This window comes from Vanacampus margaritifer, chromosome 6, assembly GCF_051991255.1.
Source record: "Vanacampus margaritifer isolate UIUO_Vmar chromosome 6, RoL_Vmar_1.0, whole genome shotgun sequence".
Taxonomy (NCBI): Eukaryota; Metazoa; Chordata; class Actinopteri; order Syngnathiformes; family Syngnathidae; genus Vanacampus; species Vanacampus margaritifer.
The window spans coordinates 20,027,123-20,046,802 of NC_135437.1; the positions used below are offsets into that span (position 1 = coordinate 20,027,123).

The following is a 19,680-nucleotide window of genomic DNA, read 5'->3' on the forward strand; positions in this document are numbered from 1 at the left end:
GTGCTTCTTTAAACCTCCACCGCTAGATGGCGCCAGCAAACTATAAAACAGCATTGGGTTGTTTACCGTCAGCTGATTTGCCAACCACTAATAGACACCACAGAAGAAGAACAAGGTAAGACGATGTCATGTTTCGTGCTCATTTTCTCTTCGAGTTTGAAGGTTATGACGAGCAAATGATTTTCTTTATTTATTTTTGTTTTAATACATTACAGTTGATAGTAATTTTTCTCATGAAGATTTTTTTTTTTTTTTTTTAGTGTGTGTGTGTGTGTGTGTGTGTGTGTGTGTGTGTGTGTGTGTGTGTGTGTGTGCGCGTGTGTGTGCGTGTGTGTGCGTGTGTGTGTGTGTGTGTGTGTGTGTGTGTGTGTGTGTGTTTTTATGGGCAAAGTCGCCGAATTTGTGAATCAAAGGTAAGGTTGTCTCACTCCTGAAAACGTTTGCTTTTTCTTTTCTTTTTTTAATTAAAAAAAAAAAAAAGTACTACCGGCACTTTTCCGAGTTTATGTCACAAGTACGTCATAAGTCAAAATGGCGGTCGTACTCTGGGAAAGCTGGCTCTCCCTCATTGAAAAGCATTGGACTTTTTAATTTCATTTATGAGGATTATTTTGATTTCAAAGAATGATGAAATGTCGTTTGAGTTACTAACAATCTGCCTGGTTTGAATGCTAGGCACAGATAAAAACAATGCAACACGCTGTTTGCTTTCACCGTGTAAAGTGCGTTGCATTGTGGAAATATCACAAACGTCGTATGTTTGGAAGTGTCTATACTAATTAACTTTGGGTCTAGAAAACTAGATTTGTTTGTACTTTACTTTTTTTTAAAACTAAATTAAGCTGTATTTGCATCTGTAGTTATAATCTAAGACAATAAATAAATTAAATTAAATTCCATCAGCGAGCAGTGTGCCTTAAGTGTGCAAGTCCGTAAAAAGCTTGAAAGCGGCTGATTGTTTGTGTGCCAGTCGGAGTCGGAGGAAGGAATTCTTGCCTTCAGTTTGGCAGTTTGACGCAGGAATGAGGTTGAAAGGGTCGAGGTGACTCATAAGAAAGTTATAAAAGGAGAACATTAAAATGTGAATCCCCAATTTGCTCCTTTGATGCGGCAGGTGTGTGATAAGATCACAGGAATCAGGTGTCATTAATGTTGATCCACATTAGCTTCATCTGCTGTGTGCTTTCATATGTCACATCCAAAAACATCCACTTAGAATCAATTGTTCTGGTTAAAAAAAAAAAAAAGGCATCACAATTTTTGTTTTTATAAAAAATGTTGAAAGTGTCAGGCTGCGTCAGCTGTCAGTTTTCTATAATGCAAGTCCTGATTAGAGCCTACGCTAAAACATAAAAGGCAACTTCATGGTACATAATGCGTGTATTTTTATTTATTTATTTAAATAATACCTGGTTAGAACATATAGTAATATTACCGTTAAGGTCTTCGGTACATGCAAAACAAACAGAAAAATCAGTATTGCACCAACATTACATTCATTTTCAAACAAGATGATTTCCGTGCAAAATACGAGCAGTTAACATTTTTTTATTTTAGTTTCAAGGGTGAGTAGTAGTACCTTCATTAGTAAAAAAGCAAATAAATTAGTCCGTATCAGTTTGAGGTGACGCTCGCGTAAAATGCTGGCATCTCATGCGTGTTGGGACCACAGGAAGCGATCGCAGCGCTCGAGCATCGTCTGAATGGTTGCCCTGAAACACAAGATACGACTCAACACGTCACATGCAAAATTTTAGTAGCAAATAGCCTTTAACGACATCCACAAGTATTATGTAACGCTTGCACGACTTTCTCCGCATAACGCAAGCTCGAGGCCCGACTCACCGCTGCCTCTTCTCAGCCACCTTCAGCAGCTCGCACACCAGCTGCGAGTGAGGAGAAAGACTCAGCTGCACTCCGCACTCCTCCAGGACGGCCACGGCGCGCTCCGGCCCGGCCGTGCGGGCCAGCCGCAGGGTCAGGGCCTCGGGGCTGATCTTTGTGCTGCGGTCCGCGGAGCCGTTGGACAAAGTGTCTGACGTTCGGCTGCCGTCCTGAGCCAGCTGGATCAACAGCCTCCACTCGGCCAAGTTTAGAGGCTCCACGCCTAGATGTAAAATCTGTATTTTATTTATTCATTTTATTAGGTACTATTATTTATATATATATATATATATATATCGCCTGATGCCCCGAATTTTTAAGTCTTTTCTTTTTCTTTTTTATTCATTCACTGCCTTGATGGCTATAAACGTCAAAAATTCATTTTAACTCTTTCTATTAGTTCAACATTTTTTTCCACTTTTAACAAGAGTATGAAAACCTAGAATTTTTTATTGTACATTTAGAACAGACATAAAATTTGTGATTAATCGTGAGTTAACTATTTAAGTCATGCGATTAATTACGAGAATTTTTTTTAATCCCGTCACCCCTAATTTTTAATCTTTTTTTAAAATGAATTTATGGCAGTGAATGAGTTAATATTTAATATTCAGAATCGATTTCGAATGTCCCAAAATCGATTTTATTTAAATTATTTTATACCATCTTGCCTTTGTGCGTGCCTTTATTTGGAGCGCTGTTCATGTTGTACCCGATTTGGCCACTTAGTGGCAGTGTGGTTCCACGCGGTCTAATACAGTGCTAAGTTGTAGCACATTAGACAGTAGAAGGAAAAAGTCACGATCAAGTCATTCCATTAAAAGTAGTTTTTTTGCAGCGTGGAGCCGTTCTTTTGAGTGATAAAAGTGCCGCGGGTAGCGCGCTAATTTGCATTAACGAGTCAGACTGGAGTAGAATATTACAATTCTTTGCACATCTATTATAGATTGAAGCAAAAATCATTGCCAATCAAATCATTTTGAATCAAAAATCATGCTTAATGGAATCGCAGACCTAAAAATCGGAATCGAATCGTGAGACATTCAAAGATTCGCACCCCTAGTAGTAATGTTGGTGTATCACAATTAATTAATGAATTCTTCTGGTGTGCGCAACCTGGCCACTAGGGGCAGTATAATACAGTTGTGAAGACACAAAGGAAGAAGAATTTCACATCTACTGTAAACTGTGGTGCAGTGAAACTGTTTTTCACAGAGGATAAGATGCGACCCCTTATTAAAAAAATTAAAATAAATCAGTGATATAATTACAGCTTTTGATGGCCAGTGTATGGTATGGAAACGAGGAAACCGAAAACCCACCATTCGGCTCCTCCAGTAGGCTGATGTCATCCAACTGACAGATTGTTGCAAAAGCTTCGCTTCGGCGCTGCAGCTCACAACAAAGGTGGATATAACCTGTCCAGTAACTGATGACACAATGTCACATGACATGGAATTTAAACTTTGTAGTGAAAATGAGAGAAAACTACTACGACCACCATTATTACTACTACTACTACTACTACTACTAATAATAAATTGGTTTTATATAGAGATTTTCTAGCAAAGGTCCGAACAGAGTTTACAACTAAAATCGGAAGAACACTTCTCTTCATAAATGTGATTCAGCTGCTGCTCAGAGCTCAGGCGGATAAACTTGAGAAGTTTGAAGTACCCGTGACTGCGGCACGTTTCTGCCATCTTCTCCTTGGACGACAAGTCTGCGGGAAGTTGGATGAGCAGAAACAGGAGGCGCCCGTAACCCCAACTGAAGCAATGAGAATTCCATCTGCAAAAGAGGTCATTTCACGCCGGGTGCGAGTTTGAAAATGTTGACGATGCTAAAATGAGAGCTAATAAAAGACAACATCAAAAATACAGCAAGTCGCTGTTCAACAGATTTAAGCAGACCTCGGCTGTCCTTCGGGAGTCAACGTATCGCAGCGCTGAGGTGCATCGTGGGTAAGGGCCAGCTCAAGCCACTCTTCACGCAGTGATTCGGGCTCAAGAAGAGACTGCAGGAACGGCAGCCTAGGGAGAATTCATCAAAATGCATAGTCGAGTGCGGATTGTTTGAAAGTGCCGAGATGCGGGTGTACCTGAGCTCCTCTGGTTGGGACAGGACCAGATTATCCAAATAGGCCAAGAAGTGGCTTTTGTGAGCCATCCGCATCACATCCGCTGGGACGATGGTGGGATAGAAGGGGGGGAAGGAGCGGACAGCCGCCTCCCCGTGCTTCCCGTACAACCTGGAGGTCCACGTATTCAATGACGTACTCTGTAGAAGTCGCTCACGCAGACAATCGGGATTTGGACCGACCTGTGCAAGTGAGCGAGCAGAACCGGAGGACTCCAGGGCTGCAGTTCTCGCAGGTAGCGAAGCGATCTCTGTAAATCTCCTTTGTGAATGATTTCCACCACTTTACTGGACTGCGTCACACCTTTGGGGAAAAAAAGACAACTTTTATGAGCTTTTTCCATTTCATTGTGTAAAAATTGTAAAACGTTCTGCTGGTCTCTGGGTGTCAAACACAGTTTTGTCACGGGCAAACCAAAAAACAAATAAATGTGTAATTGTCTCATCATATTACATAAACGACAGATTGATAGATTACTAGTTTTGAAATCAGAAGTTAAGAATTGTTTGTTCAATTATTGTTCAAATTTACTATGAAAAGTTGGGACGTAACAACCTGTCAACAGTCAGGCCTTCAAAATAAAAGCACGACAGTATAACAGTTGAGAAGCCACACTGAAAGTGTATATATATATATGAGGGACGAGCAAGTACACCACTATCGATCTGGATAACCATCCAAATGATCCGTAGTTGTATTCGAAGAGGGGGCGTGGCATAAACCGGACGTGGGCGTGGCACACGTGGGGCTTACCTCGATAGTATTTTTTTTAATATGGATTGATTAAAAGTTGCTCGAATTTGTTTATTTGGAAACTATTGGCAAAAGCTTGATTGAGATTCAAATCGGTGCTTTTGATCACAAAAGTAAGAACTATTTTTCAAAGTTTTTATAAAAAGAAAAAAGAAGCAGTCTGCAGTGAGAGAGGAGCGCTGGAGCACGGATATTGATAATAAGGAATTATATCGGGGCTACTCGTGATGTACGGATATCCGGCTCATTCCTAATATATATTTTTTAGTGTGACTGATAAATAAGCCGCCACCTGGCCAAAGAATGTGTAGTTCAACTGCAAATATACAGCGATCTTTTATTTTGAAGGTCTGCTTTTTGACATGATGTTTTTGCCAAGCAGACTGGGTGGTTATTGTTATGAGTTGCTAACATTGTCGCACACATTCTACACAACTTATAAAATGTTTTGTAACCAAAATTAACATGAAAAAATGTGTCAAAAACAGAAACATTCAAAAACTACAGCATACCAAAACAAAGGTTCCGCTATAGTGTATTTTAGGTTTATCCTAAAACTAGAGATAGACCGATATGCTTTTTTTATGGCCGATACAGATTATCGGTAGTCAGGGAGGCCGATAACCGATATTTAAAGACAATATATATTTGCAGAAAAAAAAGTTGGTGTCAAAATTTTTAAGAATAAAATAATAAAAACTCTAGCACTTGATTGCTTAAATGCTTTCAAGGACGTGTTTATTAAACAGCTTTTGTGATTTGCAACATGTTTAGAGTTTTTTGTTTGCCATCAGCTTTAGCACCAACTATGTGGCTACCGCAAAAGTAACTCCCAAATAGCCGCTAACTGTTAGCTCGCGGGCTAACCGTTCACCCACACGCTAACCCCCGGGATAACTCCCAAATAGCTGCTAAATAATGGCTATTAAGTTAGCCCGCGAGCTAACCTAATAGTTTTTAATTTACAAGCTAGCCGGTTAGCACGTGGGCTAATAGCCGCTATTCGCGAGCTAACAGTTGGCTTGCGGGCTAATCATTCACCAGCACGCTAACTCCCAAATAACTGCTTATTCGCGAACTGTTAGCTCGCGGGCTAACCGTTTACCCACACACTAACCCAGGGATAACTCCCAATAGCCGCTAAAAAAACGGTTATTAGGTTAGCTCGCGAGCTAACGGTCTATCCCTACCTAAAACGCTACCATTTTACACCATATTCACGTGATGAGTGACAAAAATGAGTTTTTTTGATTTTTTTTTTTTTTACCTAGCATGGCCTCGACAAAGCACCTCTGCACGTCGTCCTGCTCCTGGCAGCAGAGCAGACACATGCGTCTAATGCGCTCTTGGTCCAGCAAGAAAAAGTAGCGGCGCAGGAACGTGGCGCAGCTCAACTCCATGGCATCTGCCTCCTTGCTGAAGCAGCTCATCTCTGTATAAAGCGTAGCCAGCTGAGTGAGATTATTCAAGAGATCGGAGGGTAACGCTTTAGGAGACACCAATCGAACGGCTTCTTCATGTGCCGCCGTCTGGTTTTCCGAGGCCAGTTGACAGTCGCGCTCCGCCTCTGGAGGGATTTTGGTGTTCTCTTGTAGCGAGCTCTCTGTAGGTTCTGTTGACTCTTCTGGTTTCTGCGGTTCCCATGAATGTCTGGCTTCATGCATGTCTGAAGGAACTCCAACATCTGACTCAGGCTGAGCCGGCCTGAGGACTCGCTCCAGTGCCTTCAACCACTCTTGGAGACTTTCTTCCAGGAAATCTGGATCCAGCAGAACCGAGGGATCTTGGATCTGGTAACTGATGTCAGAACAGGGTTTCATGCGCTGTGCATACCAAGCTAAGCTAGCAATGTGTATGATACATAAATTGACTTATTTGTAATTATTATTAAGTCAGTCAATGCCAGCAATTTGCACTGACCCTATGATTATTTTTACATTAAATTTACCAAACGAAGAATACACAACGTTCTCTAGTAATCAACAGAAGAACGCAGGTAAGCTTTAAGAAATTTAGACACTTTTCCCAAAATCTGGAGAAAAAGAGCCTTTTATGTAAACATCAAGCAAAAGAGTGATTTTGATCATTTCTTTGCAAACAGCCACGGTAACAGCGTGCAAAAAAAAAAAAAAGTATTCGATAACTTTTTATCTTAAATGTCTTTAGATAAACACCCAAGTTTTGACATTTTGTAGTGAAAAATTAAGACCTCTTTAAGAGGGCAAAATTGGCACACAATTTCAAAATAAATTCAAAATGGCTGACCTCATGTTAGGTTTAGCATATGGCTGCCAAATACTTAGTTTTTTAGGTATTGGGTTGATGATGTATTTTAGGGGTGTGCCCCAAAAAATTGATTCTCATTTAGTACGATTCAGAATCGATTTTAAATATCCCAAAAATCGATTTTATTTCAATTATTTTATACTTTCTTCCCTTTGTTTGTGTGTGCCTTTATTGGGAGCGCTGTTCATGTTGTACCCGATTTGGCCACTTAGGGGCAGTGTGGTTTCACGCGGCCTGATACACTGTTAAGTTGTGGCCACATTAGAGAGTACAAGGAAAAAGTCACGATCAAGTTATTCCAATAAAAGTTGTTTTTTTGCAGCGTGGAGCCGTTCTTTTGAGTGATAAAAGTGCCTGCAAGTAGCGCGCTAATTAGCATTAGCAAGTCAGACTGGAGTAGATCATTACTATTCCTTGAATATCTATAAATTGAAGCAAAAATCATTGTCAATCAACTCATTTTGAATCGATTCTGAATCGAATCGTGAGACATTCAAAGATTCCCACCCATAGTATTTATGCCTCACAATTTTCACAAATCTAGGTGAACCGCTCAATTAGGAATACTTTGAACCTTATTATCTCAAGATTTTCTGTCATAAAATAAACTAAAATACTAAAAAGTACTTACATGGCCCGCTCAGTGGCTGACTGAAGCTGGAGCAGTTCAGACTCCGTGTTGGGCACGTCTGTGTCAACACTGTGACAACAAGTTGATTGTCAGCAATTTAATCACATGCCCCAAAATGCGAACGACTTCCAAGTGAATCTTGGTGTACTCACTCAATATCTGCTTCCTCAAAGTACGGAGAAGATGTGGCAGACATCTCAGCGTGAGCACTTTCTCTAAATTCCGGTCGCTGCCAGAGCTCAGAATTCATCTGGAGCGTGTTTATCTTCTCGGTTGTCTTCTTGACAAAACTAGAAACACTGAGAGGGAGCGGGTGGCGGAATTCAATGAGATTGTCAGGGCAACTAACATGCACGACCGGTTGGCAAAATGAGCGTGATGCTTGGAAATGAAACGTGCCACATTTTTACAAACAGATGAACGACATGGAAATAAAACTGACGTGGGTTGAAATCTTCACGGGAAAGGGGAAGTTAAAAAGCCACTGCTACAGCTCAGTCGCTCGTTTCTGTTAAGTTTCAGTTCATTGTTTCGAGTAAAAGCCAGTAAGCAAATAACTAAAACTAAAATAGAATTGTCTTGGGGGGGGGGGGGGTCAAGTGAAAATACATTCTCCATTTACAAAAGTAACCATAATTATAACGAAAGTATCCTATGAGCTTTTAATGTTGAAAATGTATTCATTTTGCATGTTTTTATAACAGCTGTACCACCTTACGCCGTCTGAACGGTCTTTTGGGAATTCTTTCACCCAGAAGCAACGCCATTGGGAAGCGCTGCCATTAAAAATAAAAATAAATAAAAATATATAATCATGTTTTTGGTACCTACCTGTATAGTTTTTTATTTTGTGGATGGTTGTTCATCTAACAATTAAAAAAAAAAAAAAAAAGTTTTAATATTACAAACAGTAATTATTGCGACTTTTTTTTTTTTTTTTTTTTTACTCATTTATCATATTCATCTCCCATTGACGGCTACAGACGTCAAAAATTCATTTGAAGTATTTCTATTAGTTTAACATTCTTTTCCACTTTTGTTAAGAGTATGAAAACCTAAGGGAAAAAATATTGTACATTTAGACCGGATATAACATTTGTGATTAATCGTGAGTTAACTATTATAGTCATGTGATTAATTACAATTGATTAGTTTAGTTTTAATTGTAATTAATCGCACAACTTCAATAGTTAACTCACGATTAATCACAAATTTCATATCTGGTCTAAATGTACAATTAAAAACTTTTTTCTAAGTTTTCATACTCTTGTTAACAAAAGTGGAAAAAATGTGAAACTAATAGAAATAGTTTTATTAAATAGAATTTTTGACATCTAAACCCGTCAATGGCAGTGAATGAGTTAAATCTTGTATAAAAACTAAGACTAAAACTAATAAAAACTAAATTAAAATAAAACATTTTTGAAAAAAGAAAAATTAGGGCCTGACTGATATAGATATTTTTATTATTATTTTTTGTTTGGCAGAATAAAATTCAGAAAATCAATTAATAGGCAGATTAATTAAAAATATATACATCAATAAAATAACTTTTTTTTCCCGGTCCATTAATGCGTGCTTTAAACATTATTATCTTTGCCTTATGTTGTAATGTGTAAAAAAAAAAAGAAAAAAGAATCAAAAACCAATATGATTTAATTAATTTTAAAGGAGTCAATATTGGCCAATTAAAATCATCCAGCCAATTAACTCATTCACTGCCATTGACAGCTGTAGACGTAAAAAAAACATTTGAACTATTTGTATTAGTTTCACATTTTTTGAGTGTATTGTACATTTAGAACAGATGTAAAATGTGTGATTAATCATGAGTTAACTATTGAAATCATGCGATTAATTACAATTGAAAAATGTAATTGTCTGACGCCCCTAATTTTTAATGATCTTTCCTTTTCTTTTTTTTTATTAGGGGCATCAGGCGATTAATTTTTTTTAGTTGTAATTAATCACATGACTTCACGAGTTAACTCAAGATGAATCACAAATTTTATACCTGTTCTAGATGTACATTAAAAAATTTCTAGGTTTTCATACTCTTAACAAAAGTGGATTTTTTTTTTGAAACCCATAGAAATAGTTCAACTGCATTTTTGACGTCTATAGCCATCAATGGCAGTGAATGAGTTAATCGGTTGGTCCCTTCTAAAAACTAACAAACCTGCTCTAAAAATAAACTAAGACTAACCAAATCTGAAAAAAAAAAAAGCCAAAACAAAATAAAAGTCCAAAACTCTTAGGACCCTTCTGCTCCCGCACGGCAGCTGCTGCGACACTTTGTTCACCTGTCTTTGACGGCCTGCAGTGCAATGCGGGGGGGTTTGGTGCGGAATGAGAGGGGCAGATGGAATGGCAGGCCCTGCTCGGCTCGCTCGGTTTCCGCGCGCTCGCCGCTCTGCGGATCTGAATGGAGATCGGGGCGAGAGCCAGAGGACAAACACAAAGATGGATGGAATACGATGAGAGGGTGGAAACCACATGCATGTGGCTGGGGTACCTGGGGGGGTCAATGCTGTGCAATACAAATAAAACTGAACACAGCTGGTGATGCATATGACACAGAGAAGAGCACTCCAGAAGATTGTGCTTGATAAAAAGTCCAAATTAAATTGAATTTCTCACATGGCATCAACTACATGTTCATTATGTTGGACTGGCACATTCAAAGTAGAGATAGACAGATATGCTTTTTAGCGCGCAAGCTAACAGTTAGCTCACAGGCTAATCTAATAGCCTTTAATTCGCGAGCTAGCCGGTTAGCTTGCGGGCTAACCATTTACCCACATGCTAACCCCGGGATAACTCACAAATAGCCGCTAAAAAACAGCTATTAGGTTAGCGTACGAGCTAACCATTAGCTCACGGGCTAACCTAATATGCGGTAATTCGCGAGCTATCCGGTTAGTTCGCGGGCTAACCATTCACCCACACATTAACCCCGAAATAACTCCCAAATAGCCGCTAAAAAACTGCTATTGGGTTAGCGTGCGAGCTAACCGTTAGCTCACCGGCTAACCTAATAGCCGTTAATTTGCGAGCTAACGGTTAGCTTGCGGGCTAACCATTCACCCGCACGCTAACTACCAAATAGCTGCTAATGTGCGAGCTAGCCGTTAGCTCGCAGGCTAATAGCCGCTAATTCCTGCTTATTGGCTGCAACCAATCAGATGGTGCTGTGGGCGGGCCAATGCTGCAGGGACACAGAGCAGACTGAGGAGAAAAGCACCCATCGGAGCAAAAATAACAGTTTTTCATATCGGCCATCAAATCAAAAAAAGAGGCCGATGCCCATATTCATAGAATGCTGAATATCGGCGCCGATTATCTGCTGGGCCGGTCTATCCCGAATTCAAAGCAGGCGCCTGCAGTTTAAGTGACTCCTACCGTGGTCCGCTTGATCTTCTTCCTGCGCAAAGCTGAACTCTTTCAGCCTCTCTTCCTCCGACGTGGACTGATTCACCAGCGAGCCCGTCTCATCGTCGGACTGGCTCCCTCGACGACTGATCACTCGGTAGATCCCGCAGTCCAGCACGTTGAAGCTCTCCTGGATTTTTACAAGAAGCGAGACTCGAACGACGAAAACACAACCGTCATCAAGTGTGATTTTCACATACGTGTGATGAGATGCTGCTTCTGCGGCTGCTGCAGGCCGAGTCCAGGGGTTCCAGCTTGGCCATCACCTCATCCAGTTGGCCGATCAACTCGGGGTGAGTGCTGGAACTGAGCTGGGAGTGAAGGTGTTCCAGGCGCTCCATGGGAATTGATTTTCTGGCCTGAATTAGACAAAAATAAGGTTTGTGTTCAGAAAGCACCAATCAGAGACAGGCATTTAGTTGCAATGTTTCTCAATTATTCTTTGTTACGCCCGCCCGGGAAAGAAGAAAATATTGCGCGCCTCAACTCTTCGGCACGATTATAAATAGTATCATTTGTCCATAAAATTGGTGTAAGTACACTTTTGTAGAAGAGCTAAAATTCATTCCGAACTCTCAGACAATGAGCGCGCCCAATGCCACCTAGTGTAGTGGATGTGCTATTACGCTTCCCTATTTGAGAAGCACTGATTTTTTAATGAGAGAACTACTGGTTCTGCTTGGTATGCATTTAGGGGAAGAACACTATTTTTATTGAGACTTTAAAAATATAAATATAAAAAAATATATATAACAACTGACCTCTATGAAGAGTGACAAAAGTCTTGAATTTTTTATTATAATAAGTTTTTAATTTCGTCTTAACTTTTGTACTCAAATTCAATTAGTCTTCTTTTGTTCTTAGAGCAGGATTGTTAGTTTTTATAATTTAAAAAATGCTTCATTTTAGTTTCTTTTTTATTAGTTTTAGTATTAGATCTCCCCCCCTCCATATATGGAGCATTTTTTAGAAAGTATTGTGTAATAAAGTAAACTACAGTTCCCAAATGACAGTTTGACCTTGCTTCGTCGTTACAGTAATATCAAAATAAATACGTTTAAAAACGATCCTGAAAGATCATCAAATTAATTGCCGAAAGATGGGAAACACTGTTCTCTCTCGTTCTCGCTCTCATCGTAGAAATTGGAATCCCTCGAAGTAATCCCCATTTTGATTAAATGTACTTTCCTGTAACTGTAATGGAATACATTTTACATCTTTTTTTTTAATAATCTAATTACGTAACGGTGGTACATGTATTCCGTTATTCCCCAAGCCTGGTTAGAATATTATTTATAAAAAAATTAGGCCTACTTAATTTCCTATACATACAGAAGGTCGTGTACTTATCCAGATATTCAACATGACAGCAGCAAAATGACATCACAGGTTTTGGACCGCACGCGCGCACGCACATCTGTGGAAATACAAGCCGGCGTACCCGACTGACGCAGATGGTGTGCTGGAAGATACAGCAGACGGAAGCCGCCAGAACCCAGGACTCCCGTCGCAGGAGGCGTTCAACGCAGCGTTCTGCCGACAGCAGGGACAGATGGGACAGACGGCCGCCGCTGTGGAGGCAGAAGAGCTCGTTGCGGTAGACTGCGATGTCCACCACGTCTGCAAAACCGGAGGGAAAAAAAAGCAGCTTGATGGTGGCATTTACTGTAAATATTTGCGTGTGTGAGTAACAATGTCATTCACCTTTGAGCTCTGTCCATAGAAGAACTTGGCCATTGTGAGGTGTAAAAATATAAATGGCTGAATCAGTCCAGGTAAGCAAGTTTTGGTCTCTGTCAAAAAAACAAAACAAAACAAAATACAAGTGGTCAATTGCTTCTTCCATTATTTCTTGAGAAATTGTGTTTTGATTTCACACGCTGTGTATGAATCAACCAAAATGACTCTTACCCAAAATATAGTAATTTTGGGAAGGCAATGGATTGGGGGCTCTTCTGGCCTGGATTGTATTGTGGCTCATTTCTGCAGACATCACAGACTTTTAAAGGCCTTCAGTGTTATTTCACTTACAAAAAAGAAAAACAATTAGTTTAGCAGTAACTTTACCTCCAAGACCCCGGAGGTTATTACCTGTATGTAACAAGAGGTAGAGGAGGGCAGTTGAGCACCTGTTTGAACTGCTGCGTGCTTAAAACCTCGCCATTAAAACTGGCTTCCCATATCCGAGACCCCGGCCGGGCACAGTAGAGCAGCGGCGGCTGACCCGCCAGCAATCCCTTGTTTTGAGGGAAAAAACAAGCTCCGTAGTCCCCGTCACGCTCTTTGTTCCCCACGCGCCAAAATTTCTCCCTGGCGACAGGATATTAAAGCATGAAGAAAGATGATTGTGATGTTACTTCTAAATACAATTACTTCTTTAGGGGGGGGAAACAGAATTACAAAATGAGAAAAAAATTCTTGATGATGACAATTATGTTCTATGCAGCCCCACTACTCTATGGTATTCTGATTAATATTACATCTGTGGAATATGAGTTAAGCAGTGAAATCCAGCAGTTTTTCCAATATCAGAAGGCGGCCATTTTGCCACTTGCTGTTGAGCTCAGGTGACAACCAGGTGACCTGTGATTGGTCATTGCCTGACGCCTGAGCAACTGTGATGTCATCTTCAGTCGACAGCAAGTGGCAAAATAGCCGCCCCCCTGAGATGGATAATAACGGCTGGATTTTGCTTCATGAATCATATTCCACAAATGTAATATTAATCAAAATGTCATGTTTGGATTAGAGAGGTCACATATAACATATGATTGTCAAGAAATGTTTAAGGTTGACTTCCACTTCAAGTCAGAATTTAGATACAATATTGTTCATTATTATTGGCATAATTAAAGGTCAGTTGAGCAAAACTGACATTTAGGTGTGTATCCGGAAAGTAGCTCTTCAGTTTAGTAAAGAGCTCACCAAACTCACCTGTCGGTATCACAGAGGTAACAGCGGCTCAGAGAGGACACCAGCAGCCGACCTTCCTGGTACCCAAGCTGAACCACTTTGGAGTCAACGGTGGTGATAGTCTGAACAGGAAACATAACAAATCCTGATCCCTGTACAACAAACGACAAAAATATTTTTTTAATTATGAAATCATCATTTAAAAAAAAAAAATCTGCTATAGTGGAATTTATACGACTTTCACTATAACGTAAAATCACAACACAATTTAATTAATGAGATTTAATAAAAAAAATTTAGTCTACTGCAGCGTTCCAAAACCACTTGTCCCAGTTCATAGTTCATTTAGTAGCAAGCTGCACAGAGAAACTGGACAAAAATTATTAATTTTTTTTTATTACTCACCACTCACCTCGATCATGTGATACAGTAGTAAAAAAAAAGGAAGCCAATTAGCTAGCAAAAAAAAAAAAAAAACAAGAATGCAAAGGAATTTAAATATATATACACTCAATGTTTTTTTTTTTGTTTTTTTAATCATATCAAACCTATAACCTATACACATGTTTGGGAAAAAAATGGCAAAAAGAGGGAGACAGAACAGGAAACTTAGATGGAAAAAAGGAAACATGAGAGAGGAGGGGAAAAATAAGACCCAATCTGTGGTTCTTTAAACGACAAAAGATACAACAAATTTCAAACAAATTAAACCTGTCAATGCAGAAGGTTGAATTTTGAATCGCTACTGCCACCTGTAGCCGAAAAATTAAACTGCACATTCCCTTCTTCACATCCACAATGCGCACATTATGTCACATCTGCAGACAGAGGGCGGGAAATTCAAACCCGAATCCAGAGGCGTGCGGGACTGCCCATAGTGCATTTAGAAGATGTTTCCATCATAAATGGTCAAATAAAAATGCTACTGTAAAGAAGAAAGAAGAGTTTTTGGCAAAATTGTTACATAGAGCAGCTTTAACTCAATCACTGCCATTGACGGCTATAGACGTCAAAAATTAATTTGAACTATTGCTATTAGTTTCACATTTTTTCCACTTTTGTTAACAAGAGTATAAAAACCTAGAATTTTTTTATTGTACATTTAGAACAGATATAAAATTTGTAATTAATTGTGAGTTAACTATTAAAGTCATGCGATTAATTACAGTTAAGATTTGTAATCGTCTCACACCCCTAATTTTTAATAATCTTTTTTTCCAATAGTTAACTCATTAGTTATCTGTTCTAAATGTACAATTAAAAAAAAAATCTAGGTTTGCATACTCTTGTTAACAAAAGTGGAGAAAAAAAGTGAAACTAATCGAAATAGTTCAAATTAATTTTTGACGTCTATATCCGTCAATGGCAGTGAATGAGTTAGCAACAAATGAAGGCAGAATATTTTGTTGGGAGTACCTTTCCCATCTTAGTCGATCCTGCCCGGAGAAAAGACACCTTGCCTGCCGAGTCTCCGACAAAAACCTTGAGCGCGTTGGTGTCCCAACAGAGCGCCGTGATGTTCTGGCCCCTGTGCTCCCAGGACACGCTCACTCTCTCGGGACGTCCACGCCGTTCCAGCTGCAGCTCCCACACCACCACCACACCCTGACTGGATCCCCACATTGTCAATCATAAAGATATCGACCAGTAAAATGCACTTCCTGTGCAACGTTTACCTTGTTGCAACAGCAATGAAGTCTTCGTCATGTGGACAGCACGACACCTGAGTAATAGACCCTTCCTGAAAGGGAGGTCTTGTCAATTAATCAGAAATGACTTTCATGAATCCGCTCAACATTGAGTCACATATTACCTTGTGGGTAAGTATAAGTCTTTGTTTCCAGCCCTCCCTCTGAATCAGGTGCAAGCCACCGGCCGATGTTCCTAATGCTAGCCACTTCCTCGACACAGCCAGACATGTGCACTGAAACACAACGTAAAGGAAATATCAAAACCAAAAATTTATAATTACGTTTTTAATACTTTGTCCTGCACTCCCAAAAACGTATTTTTACGTTTTTATGATTAGTTTTTTTTTTTATGCTAGAGCATACAGAAGGCTTTAATACAGCTTCTGACCTGAAGAGGTGGCTTAAAGCAATGGCAGTTATTACAAAAAAAACGGCCAGCAGGTGGCAGCAGAGTATAAGAGAACAACCAGGGCCATGTTGCAATGAGCGCTTTTTTCCCAGTGTTTTCAACAGGTTTGTAAATAATGATGAAACTTAGCTATATTCTAATGCTAATTGCTCCAAAACGTAAACAAATATAAACACAGCCGGGAGAAAAGGGGGTTGCTTCAAATAAATAATAAATCTGCTTCAAAATATTAAAATGAAACACGATGTTAACTATAAGCTACAGGTCATCCACAACTAGGGTGACGAGACAGTCCCACGTTTGGTCTTGTGTCCCGAGACCAGGCGGATTTTGCTAGTCCCAATGTTTTGTCCCGCCGTTTTTATTCAGGTCCCGTCCCATTTTGGGCCATGTGAGTGTCAATCACACAGTTGTCATCGCAATTCATACAAAAAAATAAAATAAAATTGAAAGGGAATTTAGCTGTTAAATTCTTTCCTATTTACTTTCAAATTCTCATCTAAATCGCTAACAGCTGTGTTTCCGTCATACCAAAAACTAGAACTACTTCCTGCTTCCGTGCCTAAGAATCAGAGGAAATGTAGTCCTAGTAGTCTAATGCTGTGGTTGCCGGTCAGACTGAACGCAAATTGAGATTTTCTGGTGGCATAGTTCCAATTTGTTACAATGTGGGACCGGCGCGAGGTAAACGTAGCGTTGTTAACTGTCAACCAAGATAGCAATTAGCATTAGCCTTAGTAATAACACCACTACTGGTCACCAGATTGACTAGCGATTAAATTTGTTATAAATAGTTCTTGGTGAGAATTTGTTGTATACCTGTATTCAATTTTCAGCAAAATAGGAGTGTCCTGTTTGTTTGTTTTTAATATATGTGGTCCTCCTATGCTTAACTCAACAGAAATGGATAGCTACAAAAAAGTCAAATAATGACAATATGTGAAAATACCCTCACATTACACTTTCGAATGACACGAGAACGCGCGTACAAAACTTTCAGGTTGTGCTTAGGAAGTCAATTTCCATAAACAAGACGCATCTTATAGTCTGAACTTTGGTGATTTGCGCTACCTTGAGTCTGCCAGAGTCTAAGCGCAGAGTGGAAAGGAGAGGATCGAGGCAGTCGAATTCTGCCAGGACGTGACTGTGGGCATCTGGTACGACCGCTATCCGAGGCATCTTCCCTCGCGCTCGTCGGCAACTGGAAGAGAAGCACACAGACAGGCAGCCTGTCGCAGTCACGATTGTGCTTGGTCACGTATGCTGCAGCATCATATGACTCTCAGCAGGGTTCTTAAGTCTCTCAAATTGGCCAGCCATGACTCTGGTTGTACAAGTACAAGCCCACACAAAACTATCACATCCTGTATTTGAAAGTGAAATGACCATTTTGCACTTTTTAAGAAAAAAAAATGTCACAAAATATTAAGATGTATGTTTTATTTCCCGGTGGTTTAAAGATACAAGGAGGCAGCTGTTAAAGTACATTTTCCAAAATTGAACTATAAGGTTAGAGCTTTATATTTAGAACTAGTAGTTTATTCCATAATCTCGATAAAAGTGAAATGTATCAGCCATTTGACTTTTTCCTTTATTTGCCACTTGCTAGCACTGTAGTGTAGGTGGGTGAATATCTCGCATCATAGTATTATTTGTCATCAAGAATTATAATCCAAAACATGTCTTTGCTCTGGAACAAATGACCCTACATTCCCTAAAGGCTTCTTATTTAAGATGAGTTTTTAAACAAGAATGACTGCTTGCTTCATAGCGATAGAGCAGAACGTATTTGCCAAACTGATTATCCGTGATTTTGGGTTCGGATATCAGCTTGTACCTTACACACGCTGGTGGGGGAAAACACCAAGGCCTTAATGAGTCAAAAATAGCCCTTAATTTCCTGCTTTGCAGGGAGGGAGAGTTCTACCTATAAAAGGGATTAGTCAGGCATCTTAATTGGGGATAAATGTAATCAAAACAAGAAGAAAGCTGGAGTTACGCAACTACATTTGCAAATTTCTGGCCAATATGCATTAGTATTTGTTTAGTTGTACAAAACTACACCACATCATGGGGTGTTTCAAAAAACGTCTTTAACTTGAAATGTATGACATCAATATAAACTAGAAATAATTTAGTAGCGCCAAAACAACAGGCGGGCAGGTTAATCTGACAAATAAATTATCACCTTTTTGAAGGCCTCTACGTTACGCCTGGATGTCATCTCTCGACCCAAAGGTTGTAGGTGCAATTTTGAGCCTCTGTTACCATGTTTTAGCGTTCTTGACCAAGAGATTTGTGCTGCTTCATCAGTAATTGAGTAAGGAAACTAAAGCGCATGTAATATACAAGGGTAAGTTAGGGTTACCCTAACCCTAACCCAAGGGACAGTTTATTTACAACCAGTATGGCGGTAACTGCACCTCTTCTAGGACAGTGTTTCCTAACGAGGGCAGGGGTACAAACAGTTTTAAGAATTTATTTCCAAGATGTTAAATATTCTGTGTTAGCTCAAGTGTTTCATTTTTAACCTCAGGTGATTGATGAAAAGAAAGTAAACCTGCTAAAGTTGTCTACACATTATTCTTGTTAAGTGTGTTTTGTTTCTTATAAAGTTTTAAATGAAATGCCTGTTTAAAGTGTGCTTCAAAGGAGCTCCATGTTTTGTGGTGTCAAGGCAACATACTGATAATTATCTTTGTGTGAAAAGGAATTTAGGAAACGAAATAACCTTTTCATTTTTATTTATTTAATGGTGTTACGTTCTACTTTTAGAGAACCATCAACGCGTATGAGGGGTTCCTCATGCTATGACAAAAAAGTGCGGGGTGCACAAGATAAAAAAAAAAAAAGTTTCTAAGGTACAGACCCAACATTGTAAAGCGAGCAACCCTCAGCCCATAATGCATGTCACGTGACTGCACCAGGAAGTGTTCTCAAATCTGTTGTAAACTTGCCGAAAGTGACGTCACACAATTGAACTGTAGTTACCTCGATAAATAACGGTTGACGAACCTTCACGTGACAAACATTTGTCATTACATTTCGGTTGAATGAAGTGTTTCACTCGTTTTCGTCGATTAGCAGCGCTCTCGCAAACAACCTAGGGGCGAGTCGGTCACGAGACGACACACGTCTGCTGATGACCCTGGGAATAAACACTTGTGTCGAAACTAAACGGCAGCTCAACAAAAGCTTATCTCACCATAAGCGTACTGGAAATAAATTTGGAATTGTTTTTACATCGCTGATTTTTTTTTTGTATGAAAACGATTGCAAGCATGCTAGCTGTTTTGTTTTCGTTCAGTCGTCGTTCAAAACAAAACAAAAAAACAAAAACGAAATGCTGAACGTGAGGACAAAGACACATTTAACAACTTATTTCCGTCCGGCGTGTTTACTAGGTCAACTTTTTGGAGAAAATCACTCACGTTACCTTTGGAGCTGCAGCCGAGTGGTCAGCCTCCCTCAGCCGGCGAAGAGTAGACTTCCTGAAAGCGTGCTGACTACTGAGCATGTTTTGAATCTTAAGTGGAAGGAC

At 39.7% G+C, this 19,680-nt stretch overlaps 1 protein-coding gene and 1 long non-coding RNA gene across 3 annotated transcripts; one reads left to right on the plus strand and one right to left on the minus strand.

The window, feature by feature from the left end:
- The first annotated feature begins 81 nt into the window (after positions 1-81).
- LOC144053727 (uncharacterized) lies at positions 82-7,389 on the plus strand. The gene is made up of 2 exons (XR_013294499.1): positions 82-115; positions 6,049-7,389. It is a non-coding gene; the product is annotated as an uncharacterized LOC144053727 (long non-coding RNA).
- Positions 1,362-19,668, minus strand: hps5 (HPS5 biogenesis of lysosomal organelles complex 2 subunit 2). 2 transcript variants are annotated; one of them, XM_077568473.1, is made up of 23 exons: positions 19,576-19,668; positions 17,211-17,340; positions 15,853-15,963; positions 15,716-15,780; positions 15,456-15,648; positions 14,061-14,191; positions 13,218-13,436; positions 13,038-13,109; positions 12,831-12,919; positions 12,568-12,746; positions 11,327-11,485; positions 11,097-11,256; positions 9,998-10,115; positions 7,847-7,993; positions 7,695-7,763; positions 6,045-6,574; positions 4,207-4,327; positions 3,986-4,135; positions 3,798-3,917; positions 3,562-3,675; positions 3,207-3,313; positions 1,846-2,120; positions 1,362-1,712 (listed from the first exon to the last, which is right to left on the minus strand). In XM_077568473.1, the coding sequence occupies exons 2-22, from the start codon at positions 17,316-17,318 to the stop codon at positions 1,858-1,860; spliced, it is 3,225 nt and encodes a 1,074-aa protein (XP_077424599.1). In that variant the 5' UTR covers positions 17,319-17,340; positions 19,576-19,668; the 3' UTR covers positions 1,362-1,712; positions 1,846-1,857. The 2 variants fall into 2 exon arrangements, with proteins under 2 accessions (XP_077424599.1, XP_077424598.1); XM_077568472.1 differs by having other exon boundaries at positions 1,846-2,107; positions 19,576-19,667.
- Positions 19,669-19,680: the final 12 nt, after the last annotated feature.

Coding starts and splice junctions, on each gene's coding strand:
- hps5 (XM_077568472.1), bottom strand. CDS start 17,318: ATGCCTCGGATAGCGGTCGTACCAGATGCCCACAGTCACGTCCTGGCA. Junction 13,437..14,060: donor TACCTCTGTGATACCGACAG/GTGAGTTTGGTG, acceptor TCCTGTCGCCAG/GGAGAAATTTTGGCGCGTGG. Junction 3,676..3,797: donor ACTCCCGAAGGACAGCCGAG/GTCTGCTTAAAT, acceptor CCTCTTTTGCAG/ATGGAATTCTCATTGCTTCA.